The 14,512-nt window shown below is 43.0% G+C and overlaps 1 protein-coding gene across 1 annotated transcript in view; it reads right to left on the minus strand.

Moving 5' to 3' along the window:
* Positions 1-251: 251 nt before the first annotated feature.
* The window catches only part of LOC126413220 (acetylcholine receptor subunit alpha-L1), a 587,533-nt gene continuing 573,272 nt past the window's right edge, over positions 252-14,512 (minus strand). The window contains exon 9 of the mRNA XM_050083117.1: positions 252-3,540. Coding sequence (XP_049939074.1) covers positions 3,349-3,540 — 192 coding nt within the window. The 3' untranslated portion in view covers positions 252-3,348. The remainder of the gene's footprint in view (positions 3,541-14,512) is intronic.

Genomic DNA, 14,512 nt, shown 5'->3' on the forward strand with positions numbered 1-14,512 from the left:
TGCTAGGAATTTCTTTCCTAGTTTTGTGAACTACCACAACTTACACAGATCTGCTGGCGTTTTCAGATTTTGTTTTCGATGCTGTGTTTCTCGATTTTGTATTTCTTCTGTAACTTACCCTTCTTACTGAAAATTTTGTAATAAGTTGACCTCTAAATAAATGAACAGAACATTATAGTAGCAAAGTACATTATGATTGCTTCTACAGATATGTAGTAAATTTATGGAAAATCATATTGCGTACAGCCAACAGAAAGCAGAGAACAACACTGAAAGTTTCCTCATATGTAATAGTTTATCCACCAAGAATATTACACAGTACATTACAAAAATATGTAGTATAGTGCACACACACACCTATATGTAAATGACGTCGAAAAAATCGACATTCCATACCGGTCTCTTTGGCACGACACCATGGGAAAATGCAAAAATTTACTAACATGTTGACAATATTTTAGCTTGTTAATCATGAATACCTACTAAAGAAACCAGTTGTACAGTAATCAGAATGCCGAGAACATCAAACAGAATAATTATACATAAATACTGTTAAAATTATATTTTTCGTTAATAATTGATGAACTGGAACATGTAAGACATTCTAGCCCCGGCTACAAACGTTTCGTAGAGGAAACCAGAGCTGTATCAGTCTTGAAAAAACTCTTATTTTATACAAGAGTACAACTTAGACCGTATATGGAGTATTGTTTACTGGCAAGAAAGACCAAACAGGAACTAAAGTAGAAAATACAACTTTCCATAAAGCGTGAGTAATAAACTTTACATCTTTCAACTCTACTGTATATGGCAGCTCCACAGTGGTAAAGAGACTTTCATGTAACAACAAATAATCGTATTTCAAATGAAATTGTTTAATTTGGACCACCAAAGCATTTTATATCTGTGGCGCTACGAAAAACCTTTTTTTTTTCTTTTTCCCTGAAAAATGAATGTGTGTAGAACTCAGGCGTACTCACTGAGCAAACAGGATGAGTTATAAGTCATACTATTTTCGTGAAGTGTGACAATAATAAAAAATTCAGATACCTGAAATTTAATTCACAACTCACCTTTAGTTAGATAAAGAGCAATAAAAAATCATTAAGTAGTGAATTAATTGTTGTCCAGATGACTAGGAATTGTACTACTTAAACTTGGTAATTACGTTCCCCTACACGCATACACCCATCTCCAATTGTTTCGCTAGCGCTATAATGAACAGTATATCTATTTATTTGATCTTCTTTTAGTAACGCGTTTATTGTTAAATTACGCCTCGGGAGATGGGATATCGATTTGACATCAAGCTCATTAACTGTTATGTCTAACTGAAATGGATAACGCCTAAATATGAAATGTAGCTGTGATGAATAAATGTAAAGAGAGGAGAAACAACCGTTTTCTTTCATTTTATCACACTACAGAAACAAAAAACCACAGACATTGTAAAAGCTGATATAATCGACACCCCATCAATAGAACGGCATAAGAATTTTAAAATGTCAGTTTATCTAATCACTCCGCCGGACAATGATTTTTTTTACAAACTTTAGTTACTTAGTTTAGTGAAATTGTTTAACTGAGCTATTATCTTCAACACTCCTGATTTTATTTTCTACCACGTGAATTGTCCATAATTTTTGACAAATATTAAACATGATTAAATACTTTGGAATTATGATTCAATACCTCGTGATTCGTGGGCCACATTTACGAACCTAATGTTATATCCTGCAACACGTGCGGTTCGGTAGTACTACTACGCCATATTTCAATGACGAACTTTGTATCTACTACAAGTTTCAGTTCTGTTATTCGTGGAAAAGTGTGAAGAAAGAGAATGAGGCTTTCCTCAGTTGCAAGTTAAATGCAAATAAAAGAAAATCCGTTTCAATCGAAAAACAAAAGAGCCGCATGATATACGTTTTATACTTGACTAAAATTTTATGTTACACTGCTTTCAGGCATTTTTGCGGTGGTTTTGGCAGGAAGTGTGCGACGAGCTGCCCTTACAAGGGAAAAATGTAGATCTATAGCGGAATGTTGTGATCAGATTCATTCAGTAACTTACGTGCTCATCTCACATTACATTTGCCAAGTAAGGCATCAGCTTTGCGTAATTTGGACGAATGATAAATACTGCAGTCGACATGCCTTCAGTCTCAATACATATCTCTTTTTAATACCATCATTAAGCGCATTAGTTACAGCGCAGCCTCTGTGTATGTAGATCCATTAACGAACACTAACATTATCGTAATGTGTTACAGTTACCCTCCTGCATCTGCTTCCGGATCTTTCGATGTTTTGTGGCGTATTCGTGTGTGCGTTTATACTTCATATCTGCGAATATTTGAAGAATACACTCTTAACGTCAAGATTACTAACTACTTTTAAAAAATTGAAGTACTTGTTGTTCATAAATGTAAAATACAGTTTTTTTTAGAATATTTCCTCCTGATCAGTGCGTAAGGTCGCACTGGATTTTCATGTAGATATCCGGGTAGGCAAGATTTGAATGTGCATAACACCTTTTATCCGTCTCAGTCCATAAACAGCTGTTTCATGGGCGATGACGATGATGTATGCGAAAGTATTAAATTATTTATGTACCATTCGAATACCTTTTAACCAATCCTGTGTCACATACGGGTCCATTAATTCAGAAGCCCAGGTATAAAGCTCATTCACTCCATACTTGCAATAAAAAACGCATGTCTCAATGTACTTCTGATATGAAAATTCAGTAGCAAGATCTGAATAGGGGTATGTCTAGCGCGAGGTTACAGTTTGAAAACTGGTACCTATTTACGACGTCTATAACTGTAGCTATTGTAAAATATTCTTTTGAGCTGTTATAAGATACAGAAGAGATCTAACACACTCCCAGTGGAGGGAAACTTCACTGATGTCGAAAGTCTAAGGACCTTTTACCCGCATGGTTTTCATATTCAACCAGTAAACAATTTTTGAAGTTACTGTTCTATCTTGCGACACAGCAGTGGTGTGATTCTCCGTATATTGTGAATTACGGAATGGTTTGGGACACAGCATCTCGCATTAATGAAATATCTTTGGTTTCCGTTGGAGGTAACTGGATTAAGCTCCAGACTGTCAGTCAACTCGACGCTTCACTCACTGAAATACTGGTAAACACGACAGCGTAAATTGGCAGCGGAGTCCACTAACATTACTACGATTCGCTGATGTAGATAGATTCAGCACAAAAGCAGACGGCTTTTATTATTCGATCTAGGTTCCCAAATCTCGGCGGTATCAGCTCGTCACAGACACCCGTCTCATTGAGCCGGCACCTTAAGACGGTCGGGGGTCGCCGGTCGTCCACTAGAAGTCGATGTCCGGCAGGAACTGCTGCTGGGCCACCGACGAGAGCTCCATGTCGATGGGCTTCGTGTCGTCGTAGAGAGCTGGAGCCTCACACAGGATGGCGAAGGTGCCCACGATGGAGGCGATGGTGAAGATCCACAGGAACAGCCGGTCCAGCACCATCGCCACGAAGCCCCAGTCCTGGTCCTCCTGCAACGACAACGTTTCACTGAGATATCGTCTTTCGTCGTGCTCTCAACTGGTGCCATTCCGATAGGGTGGCAAGATACGACAGAGGGGACGCTAAAAACTATAAAACAGCTGGCGGCTCAGTCTCGAACCGCGCTGCTGCTATGGTCACCGGTTCGAATCCTGCCTCGGTCATGGATGTGTGTGATGTCCCTAGGTTAGTTAGGTTTCAGTAGTTCTAAGTCTAGGGCACTGATGACCTCAGGTGTTAAGTCCCATAGTGCTTAGAGCCATTTGAACCATTTGAACTATAAAACAAGCTGAGACCAAATCATATTAGTTAGAATAAATAACCGCTCCTAATTGTGAGTCCTTTCTCAACGAAGACGACATTTTACATATGTTAACGGAACTAGCTGAGTCACCTGGATATACACTACTGGCCATTAAATTGCTACAACACGAAGATGACGTGCTACAGACGCGAAATTTAACCGACAGGATGAAGATGCTGTGACATGCAAATGATTAGATTTTCAGAGCATTCACACAAGTTTGTCGCCGGTGGCGAAAGTTTCCAACCGATTTCTCATACACAAACGGCAGTTGACCGGCGTTGCCTAGTGACGTTGTTGTGATGCCTCGTGTAAGGAGGAGAAATGCTTACCATCACATTTCCAACTTTGATAAAGGTCGGATTGTAGCCTATCGCTATTGCGGTTTATCGTATCGCGACATTGCTGCTTCCGTTGGTCGAGATGCTATGACTTTTAGCAGAATATGGAATCGGTGTATTCTGGAGCGTAATACGGAACGCCGTGCTGGATCCCAGCGGCCTCGTATCACTAGCATCTTATCCGCATGGCTGTAACGGATCGTGCAGCCACGTCTCGATTCCTGGGTCAACAGATGGGGACGTTTCCAAGACAATAACCATCTGCACGAACAGTTCGACGATATTGCAGCAGCATGGACTATCAGCTCGGAGACCATGGCTGCGCTTACCCTTGGCGCTGCATCACAGACTGGAGCGCCTGCGATGGTGTACTCAACGACGAACCTGGGTGCACGAATGGCAAAACTCCATTTTTTCGGATGACTCCAGTTCTGTTTACAGCATCACGATGGTCGCATCCGTGTCTGGCGACGTCGCGGTGAACGCACATTGGAAGCCATACTGGCGTATCACCCGGCGTGATAGTACGGGGTGCCATTGGTTACACGTCTCGGTCACCTCTTGTTCGCATTGATGGCACTTTGAACAGTGGACGTTATATTTCAGATGTGTTACAACCGTGGCTCTGCCCTTCATTCGATCCCTGCGAAACCCTACATTTCAGCAGGATAATGCACGACCGCATGTTGCAGGTCATACAGAAAATGTTCGACTGCTGCCCAGTCCAGCACATTCTCCAGATCTCTCACCAAATGAAAACGTCTAGTCAATGGTGGCCGAGCAACTGGCTCGTCACAATACGCCAGTCACTACTCTTGATGAACTGCGGTATCGTGTTGAAGCTGCATGGGCAGCTGTACCTGTACACGCCATCCAAGCTCTGTTTGACTCAGTGCCCAGGCGTACCAAGGCCGTTATTACGGCGAGAGGTGGTAGTTCTGGGGACTGATTTCTCAGGATCTGTGCACCCAAATTGCGTGAAAATGTCATCATATGTCAGTTCTGGTGTAATATATTAGTCCAATGAACACCCATTTATCATCTGCATTTCTTCTTGGTGTAGCAATTTTAATGGCCAGTACTGTATATTTCATTCAACTAGCGGAACTAGCGGAATACCCAATGTCGCCCGAGTACATTTTCTATCTAGCCGTTACACCATCTCCTGCTTCACCTCTTCTCTGTCCATCTCCCACTCTTCATGTCTCAATCCATTTTCTCCCAAATTCCTTCCCATCTGCTCCTTCCGCTTTTGTTCGCGTCCCCCCTCTAACTCCACCTCCTCTTCCTCTTCTCTTTGTTCATCTCCTCCCTCCTCTTTGCCCATCTCCTCTCCCTTCATTTATCTGTTTATCTCCTTCTCTTCTCCTCTCTCTCTGTCCATTTCATTTCCCCTTCTCCCTTCCCCTCTCTCTGCAAATCTCCTCCTCCCCTGTCTGCATCTATCACCTCCTTCCCCTCACTGTCTGTCCATCTCCTCGTTCCCCCTTCGCTCTCCACGTTATCACAATCATCACAATAAGATGCTGCTGATTCTCACCCACACAGCATTTCTCTCCATATAGCTATCAATATGACAAATTTGGTTGAAGTCATTCCAGAGGTTTAGGATGAGCGTTTTACCCATGGATTTGCCCACGTAAGCACATGACAAATATATTTCACACATATTTAACACATTTCAAATGTATTTGTCCACGTGTTACACCTGTATCTCTAGCCAATTTCCCTCTGCAGTTTCATTTTCACGCAGCTCAATGTTTATTATGTCATATCTCCTGAACTTTGCGCTGTGCAGTCATATAATCTTTCACATACATCCAGTTGTACATGTGGCTACCATCCATGAAATGTGTTGCGAATAGTGTTAGTACTAAGAAGTAATAAGTTAAAAAGACGTGTATGTTGCAGCAGTTGCTCACGCACTGAAGTGTTTTTGACGTCATTTCTCCTGAACTTCGCCTCGTACAATGACAGAAATTGTATGGCGAATACGGTTAGCAGCAAAGAAGTAGAAAATTAAAACATCTTGCTCTACTAAGTCAAGTACGAAAGAATGGCACGCAAAGAAAAATATTTCCTCCCGTCAGTTTGTGGGGGTTGGCAGCGAGAAAAAGTATAGTAAAGGCTTGAAATGATGTGTAAAGTTTGTAACAAGTCACTAAGTTTTCACATTCTCAAATGCTGGATGACTAAAAGTTGAGTTTTCCCGCATCGTTGGCTACACTGTTTTCTCACCCCCATCCCCACCCCTTTAGTACGTAGGTAGTTCTTAGCCCCACAGCCATGATTTCCAGGCAGTAAATGATATGTGTACTCAGAATGGTCACGCGGATGATTTGTGTTTATAATTTATAGCTATTTCGTGCAAACTAGCTGAAATAAAGTCCCTCGTCGCGTTTTTCTGCCTGTGTATGAAGATCAGTCTCAGCAACTAACATAGTGACGTTGACAAGGTTTTCATGGACAAATACAGACTAATTCCGAAGAATGTTTTTGTTCATGACTTTTTAAAGCTGTCCAAGGCAAGTGGTGTGCGCGTAGTTACATACTGCTACATGTGCGAAGCTAGTGCAGTTCACTAGTTTTCATGTTTCTGGGGCTGTATTACACATTGTCAAAAAAATAGTTAGAAATTATGTACATACATGTGCATGTATATAAGTATTTGAGTGTTTATGTTGTGGAGTGTGTGTATGGACTATGTAATCTTTCGCTCTAATAAAGCTAAAAAAGCCACACTAATTAAAAGACAAATAGCCAACAAAAGAAAATTCAAACCAAGCACTGACTTGTCGTGATATACTTTTAATTTGTGCCAATGACTGCGTGTTTACCTAAGTATTCACTCACCACCTTACTAACATTTCCTTTCAGTGTCGACTAATTCAGCTAGGTCTACAAGCAGAATGTTGCGTCTAAACTGCTCCGAAAAGCTTGGATTATAACACAATGTAACAATTTTAGTGAAACATGATTCAAGGAATAATGGTACTAAGTTAATGAGGAAATAAAACTGGACCCATTTACCACTGAACTGACTACATAGTACGAGATATGACAACTGCAATAAGCTTGTATTTAGGCCGTATTTAATATGTTGTCATATTAGTGTACGTTCCTCGTATTAGGACTATGGAAATTTTTCTCGCCACAGTTACACTGTTGTGAACCCCAACAAGTATTCACAGCACTTTATAAATATTAGCGTAACACTTCATCTCCTTGCAGAATTGCTGGAGATCTATGCGATGACTCGCCAACAAATTCCTTTTACGAAACACCTAACACCAGAAACTTGCCAATTAGAATACACGAACAAATCACGACTCGGACGCAAAAGACTGCGTCACAACGGACTTACAAAATAACTCCTGCAGCACAATCCTGCAATGTTTAACTTGAAGAAATTCAAGTATGCATTGCCTGGCTCTGAGCGCTATAGGACTTAACATCTGAGGTCATCAGTCCCCTAGATTTAGAGCTACTTAAACCTCACCAACCTAAGGACATCACACACATCCATGCCTGAGGCAGGATTCGAACCTGCGACCGTAGCTGCAGCGCGATTCCAGACTGAAGCGCCTAGAACCGCTCGGCCACAACGGCCGGCGGGCATTGCCTCCTTACATAATTCCCGAAGTAGTATCGGACTCACACCAAAACAGTCCTCTGGAAAACGAAAAGTCAGTGAGATTGTCAACAGACAAAAAATCACCTGCAAGGATTTGGGATGGTATAGTAGCCTGATACAGAAAAAAAAACTACTGGATGAGCGATAGTACTGTAATCAGTTTCTGCAGAAGGAACTTCTAATCAGTTTCTGCAGAAGGAGACGAAGTTCTCTAGATCGGCAATATTTTCCAAGATTTAAGCTTTCGCAGAATGGGACAAAAATTATTTGCGTGGACAAAATTCTTCAAGATCAGAATGTTACAGTATCAAGGCTACTAAGGTAATAATAAGATACATAAGCCAGAACAACAGGCAGACAATTACTGCTGAGGTTTATCCGACCGGGAGTTTTTTCCCTCAGCCGTAAGGCAAATACCCATCCTACGCGCAAGTCGCCGAAGTGGCGTCAAATTGAAAGACTTGCACCCGGCGAACGGTCTACTCGACGGGAAACCGTAGTCACACGACATTTACATATTAGAGAAGTGGCAGAATTTAGAATAAAAAAAAGATAACATCATCCTGCCATCTATCGATTCACCTCTAACAAAAAATCTTACAAAATTAAATAAGCGTCCAATTACTCTAAATAAATTGTGTCACAAGAGAAAAGACTACAAGTACAGTCAAATCTCGATATATCGAACCTCAATATATCAACGGCTTGTCTAAATCGAATTTCGTTTTTCCTCCCTTCCCTCTGTAAGCCCAAAACCTTTGCATAATTCGAAGAAAACTCGTCGTTAATATCGAAGCTTTTGGAAGGTTCGAGAAGGGCACATTTTTTTCTCTACATATCGAAGTTCAGTGGATAAAAGCTCTATATCGAAGTTACCTCTATGTATATCGAAGTGTGCTCAAATGGGGGAATCCCAGCCCAACCCCTCCCTGCGTCGATGAGATGCGTCATCGAGTTGTGTGTAGCGTTACAGTTCCCTCGCACTCTGTGCGGGTGCGATTTTATTTGAGGCAGTGTTTTTATTTATTTGATCGAGTGTAAGCTGTAAGAGTATTCTGGGTAAAACGTGGAGAAACGTCAAGGAGTCAAGGAGCAAACTAGTCAATTGCTTTCGAGCATGTCGATTTCCGACAACAGGTTAAAATGAGCAGCTGCTGCGTTTACGGGTTTAATAGATAAGCATGTAAAATCTTAGTCTGATTCTGACTCTGGTTAGTGGTAATTCTGGCGGTAGTTTTTATTTATTTAATGCTTACAGGAGACACCGCCTACCAGTACCCTCGAGTCTGAATGAACGAAAGTGGTGACTCACTTTAACACCGCTAACGTGCGTTTAGAAGTTTCTTGGATGTGGTCATCGATGTCGGAGTAGCAGACTGACTAGCAGAAGCCGATATTGTTGACCCTGTGAAGGCAGCGAACGTAAAGGAAGGCAGCAACTATGACGAAGAGAGAGGGGAAGATGGGTAGGGGGAGGTCGAGGAAGCACCGCCAGAGAAGGCCAGGCAGGCCAAAGCGGCTGTCGACACAGTCAGAGCGAACGCGGATAAGTGTGAGGAGGTAGGGGATGACGCACAGCTGATGAAAAATTTGAAGCCACCCAAAATTACGAATTACATTTATACCCAATGATTTCTGAAAATTTTTATGTATGTATTACGTGCACTTTTGCTGGATTTAATTTTTGCTATAGAAGTATTTTATTTTCAACTAATTAACTGTTGTCTATTTCAGAAGAAATGAGACGATAAGCATAAAAATCTCCCATGAATTTAACACTGGAGCGCCAAAGAAACTGGTGCACCGATGCGTATTCAAATACAGAGATATTTGAACAGGCAGAATACGGCGCTGCGGTCGGCTATGCCTATATAAGGCAATAAGTGTCTGGGGCAGTTGTTACATAGGTTACTGCTGCTACAGTGGTACGTTATCAATATTTAAGGGAGTTTGAACGTGGTGTTGTAGTCGGGGCATGAGCTACGGGCCACAGCATCTTCGAGGTAGCGATGAAGTGGGGATTTTCGCTTACAACCATTACACTAGTCTACCGAGAATATCAGGAATCCGATAAAACATCAAGCCTCCGACATCGCTGCGACCGGAAAAAGATCCTGCAAGGGACCAATGACGACTGAAGAGAACCGTTCAGCGTGGCAGAAGTGCAACGTTTATCCAAATTTCTGCTGATTTCAATGCTGGGCTATTAACAAGTGTCAGCGTGCGAACCATTCAATAAAAAATCATCGATATGGGCTTTCGGAGCTGAAGGCCCACTCGTGTACACTCGATGCTTGCACGATACAAAGCTTTACGCCTGACTTGGGTCTGTCAACACCGACATTGCACTCTTGATGACTGGAAACTTGTTGCCTGCTCACACGAGTTCGTTTCAAATTGTATCGAACTCATGGACGTGTACGGATATGGAGTCAACCTCATGAATCAATGGACCCTGCATGTCAGGAAGGGACTATTCATGCTGGTGGAGGCTCTTTGATGGTGTGGAGCGCGTGCAGTTGGGGTGATATGGGACCCCTGATACGTCTGGATACGACTCTTGACAGTTGACACGTACGTAAGCATCCTGTCTGATCACCTGCATCCACTCATGTTCATTGTGCATTCCGACGGATTTGGGTGATTGCATAAGGACAATGCAACACCCCACACGTCCGGAATTGCTACAGAGTGGCTTCAGGAAGACTTTTCTGAGTTTAAACACTTCCGCTGGCCACCAAACGCTCCAGACATAAACATTATTTTCCGTATCTGGGGGTGCCTTGCAACGTGCTGTTCAGAAGAGATCTCCACCACCTCGTACTCTTATGGATTTACGGACAGACATGCAGGATTCGTGGTGTCAGTTCCCTCCAGTACTACTTCAGCCGAGTCCATTCAAGTCGTATTGCGGCACTTCGGCGTCCTCGCGGGTACGCTACACGATATTAGGCCAGTGTACCAGTTTTTTTAGCTCTTCAGTGTATTTTATATTACCAGAACTAAAGGTAGGCCTATATCGCACACAAACGTGAAAAAAACCACAGTACAGCAATGTAAAAATCGTGGGTTGTAAACCATTTTATTTCGGAAACATCGTTACATTGAATCTCCGATGCATCGAATGAATCTTGCCTTCCCTAGAGGTTCAATATATCGAGGCTTGACTATACTCGATGAAAGGGACTATACTCTCCTACGGACCTCAGAGACTAAGATGGAAAAATACACAGTCACACAGCAGATATTCCCAGTTGCGTTGCTTGTTGTAACAAACCACAGTGAAGCATTAAGCCTGCATACTGAACATCTACTCGACTCTCGGCCCATTCCGTTCGCCAACAAAGCTATTTCCTGATGAGCCATCCGCTTGCAGCTTCCGGCAAAACTCAAACTACTAGTTTGCCAATACCTGCCTCTACCGTTAATGTCCAGCCGTTAACATCCAAAAAGCTATCATCCATTATTGCTAGAAGAGCAAGATAAGTGCGATAGCTTCTGTGAAGTTAGTGAAGCAGGAGAGACATAATCTACGTGGTTGGTCGTGGGACGTGTCTGGATAACTCAGCAAGTAATAGTGTTGCCCACAATATGCAAGGGTCCTGGCACCAGTCACGGACTGTCGCACAGCTTTAATATCAGAAAATTTAGGCTAGTCAAATATCGTTTTAGTCCTGTCAAGTAATGACATTGCTTCGGTCATCAGTCTAAATAGTCCAATAAAAAAGAAATAAAGTCAGGGTGAGGAATTCGTGTAGTAGCAAATTTTCGTACAGCAGTAGCTAAATATCCTGTCTGACCTGGAAATTATTAAAATAAGTTGCAGTTTTTTCAAAGAAAATGCCTTTTGTATGCTACACATAAAATTTGTATTTTAAGTTGTTCACCCACACGCGTTTCGCCTTTTTTACAAGGCAGCTTCAGTGGGTATCCTGAGATATTACATGATTTGTCCTTTTTACAAATAGGTCATGCTTTCACATCTAGGTTATAGATTTAAAAACAAATCCTTAACGTTTTTTAAGAAATGTGAAGGTACTTACAGGTAACTTTTAATTCACTGCATCCAAGCAAACTGCTTGCTTTTTTTCATCTTGCAACCAGGTGCACATCTTACACTTCACTTTCAGTTCACTGTTTTCATTACACATCACTGTAGCTGTCATATTTTTAATACAGAGATTCATTTGTTTCTCTACGTGTTACCAACTGTTTTGTGAATGTGTGTGTGTGTGTGTGTGTGTGTGTGTGTGTGTGTGTGTACTAGAGAAGGAGAGATATTTTTTAATAATAATTATGAGAGGAATCAGATGCGTAATAATTTGTTGGGATTTCTGGCTATTATATGATCAATCAGAGTAAACACTGAGTTGTTGGTCATATTTACTTGGTCATTTAGTAGTTTTTCTTTTCAGCCTTTGTTTTGTATATATGATAATTTTCCTGTAAAGTTAGGAGATATCTTTCATTATTTATTCTAATTATTTTCATATTCTTTTCTCTTGAAGTAGGTTTGTGGTTGTTTTCTCTCAAAAGTTCTGCAATAGTTGAGTGGCTCGTTCCATATTTCCATGCACTGATATGTTCTTTGTACCGGCTGTCAAACGTTCTGCTGGTTTGTCCTATATACTTTCCATCACACGTGTTGCACTGTAGTTGGTATATTCCTGCTTTTTGGTAGATATCTGTGGTTTTTTGTTATTTTTGGAATGTGCCTTTGGACTGAATTGTCTGCTTTGAATGCTATGTTTATCCCTTGTATTTTGAAAATGTTTGTTATTTTATGTGTGAGTTTGTGCTTGTATGTCATTGCGAACCATCTTGAATATTGTTTTTTGATTTCCTGTATTCTTTGCGTCGTTATTGTTCTACATCTGCATCTACATCCATACTCCGCAAGCCACCTGACGGTGTGTGGCGGAGGGTACCCTGAGTACCTCTATCGGTTCTCCCTTCTATTCCAGTCTCGTATTGCTCGTGGAAAGAAGGATTGTCGGTATGCTTCTGTGTGGGCTCTAATCTCTCTGATTTTATCCTCATGGTCTCTTCACGAGATATACGTAGGAGGGAGCAATATACTGCTTGACTCTTCGGTGTAGGTATGTTCTCGAAACTTTAACAAAAGCCCGTACCGAGCAACTGAGCGTCTCTCCTGCAGTCTTCTGTCACTGTTTGTGCCTGTTCGTGTAGTGTTTTGTTGTACTGTTGTTTGTGGGTGTTTATGTACTGCGTTCTAGGACTGTTTTTGTTTTTTAATTTACATTTTATAAGTTACATTGACTAAACACAGGAGTTCATTCACAAAATAATACACTCCTGGAAATGGAAAAAAGAACACATTGACACCGGTGTGTCAGACCCACCATACTTGCTCCGGACACTGCGAGAGGGCTGTACAAGCAATGATCACACGCACGGCACAGCGGACACACCAGGAACCGCGGTGTTGGCTGTCGAATGGCGCTAGCTGCGCAGCATTTGTGCACCGCCGCCATCAGTGTCAGCCAGTTTGCCGTGGCATACGGAGCTCCATCGCAGTCTTTAACACTGGTAGCATGCCGCAACAGCGTGGACGTGAACCGTATGTGCAGTTGACGGACTTTGAGGGAGGGCGTATAGTGGGCATGCGGGAGGCCGGGTGGACGTACCGCCGAATTGCTCAACACGTGGGGCGTGAGGTCTCCACAGTACATCGATGTTGTCGCCAGTGGTCGGCGGAAGGTGCACGTGCCCGTCGACCAGGGACCGGACCGCAGCGACGCACGGATGCACGCCAAGACCGTAGGATCCTACGCAGTGCCGTAGGGGACCGCACCGCCACTTCCCAGCAAATTAGGGACACTGTTGCTCCTGGGGTATTGGCGAGGACCATTCGCAACCGTCTCCATGAAGCTGGGCTACGGTCCCGCACACCGTTAGGCCGTCTTCCGCACACGCCCCAACATCGTGCAGCCCGCCTCCAGTGGTGTCGCGAAAGGCGTGAATGGAGGGACGAATGGAGACGTGTCGTCTTCAGCGATGAGAGTCGCTTCTGCCTTGGTGCCAATGATGGCCGTATGCGTGTTTGGCGCCGTGCAGGTGAGCGCCACAATCAGGACTGCATACGACCGAGGCATACAGGGCCAACACCCGGCATCATGGTGTGGGGAGCGATCTCCTACACTGGCCGTACACCACTGGTGATCGTCGAGGGGACACTGAATAGTGCACGGTACATCCAAACCGTCATCGAACCCATCGTTCTACCATTCCTAGACCGGCAAGGGAACTTGCTGTTCCAACAGGACAATGCACGTCCGCATGTATCCCGTGCCACCCAACGTCCTCTAGAAGGTGTAACTCAACTACCCTGGCCAGCAAGATTTCCGGATCTGTCCCCCATTGAGCATGTTTGGGACTGGATGAAGCGTCGTCTCACGCGGTCTGCACGTCCAGCACGAACGCTGGTCCAACTGAGGCGCCAGGTGGAAATGGCATGGCAAGCCGTTCCACAGGACTACATCCAGCATCTCTACGATCGTCTCCATGGGAGAATAGCAGCCTGCATTGCTGCGAAAGGTGGATATAACTGTACTAGTGCCGCCATTGTGCATGCTCTGTTGCCTGTGTCTATGTGCCTGTGGTTCTGTCAGTGTGATCATGTGATGTATCTGACCCCAGGAATGTGTCAATAAAGTTTCCCC

The sequence above is a fragment of the Schistocerca serialis genome, chromosome 7 (assembly GCF_023864345.2).
Source record: "Schistocerca serialis cubense isolate TAMUIC-IGC-003099 chromosome 7, iqSchSeri2.2, whole genome shotgun sequence".
NCBI lineage: Eukaryota > Metazoa > Arthropoda > Insecta > Orthoptera > Acrididae > Schistocerca > Schistocerca serialis.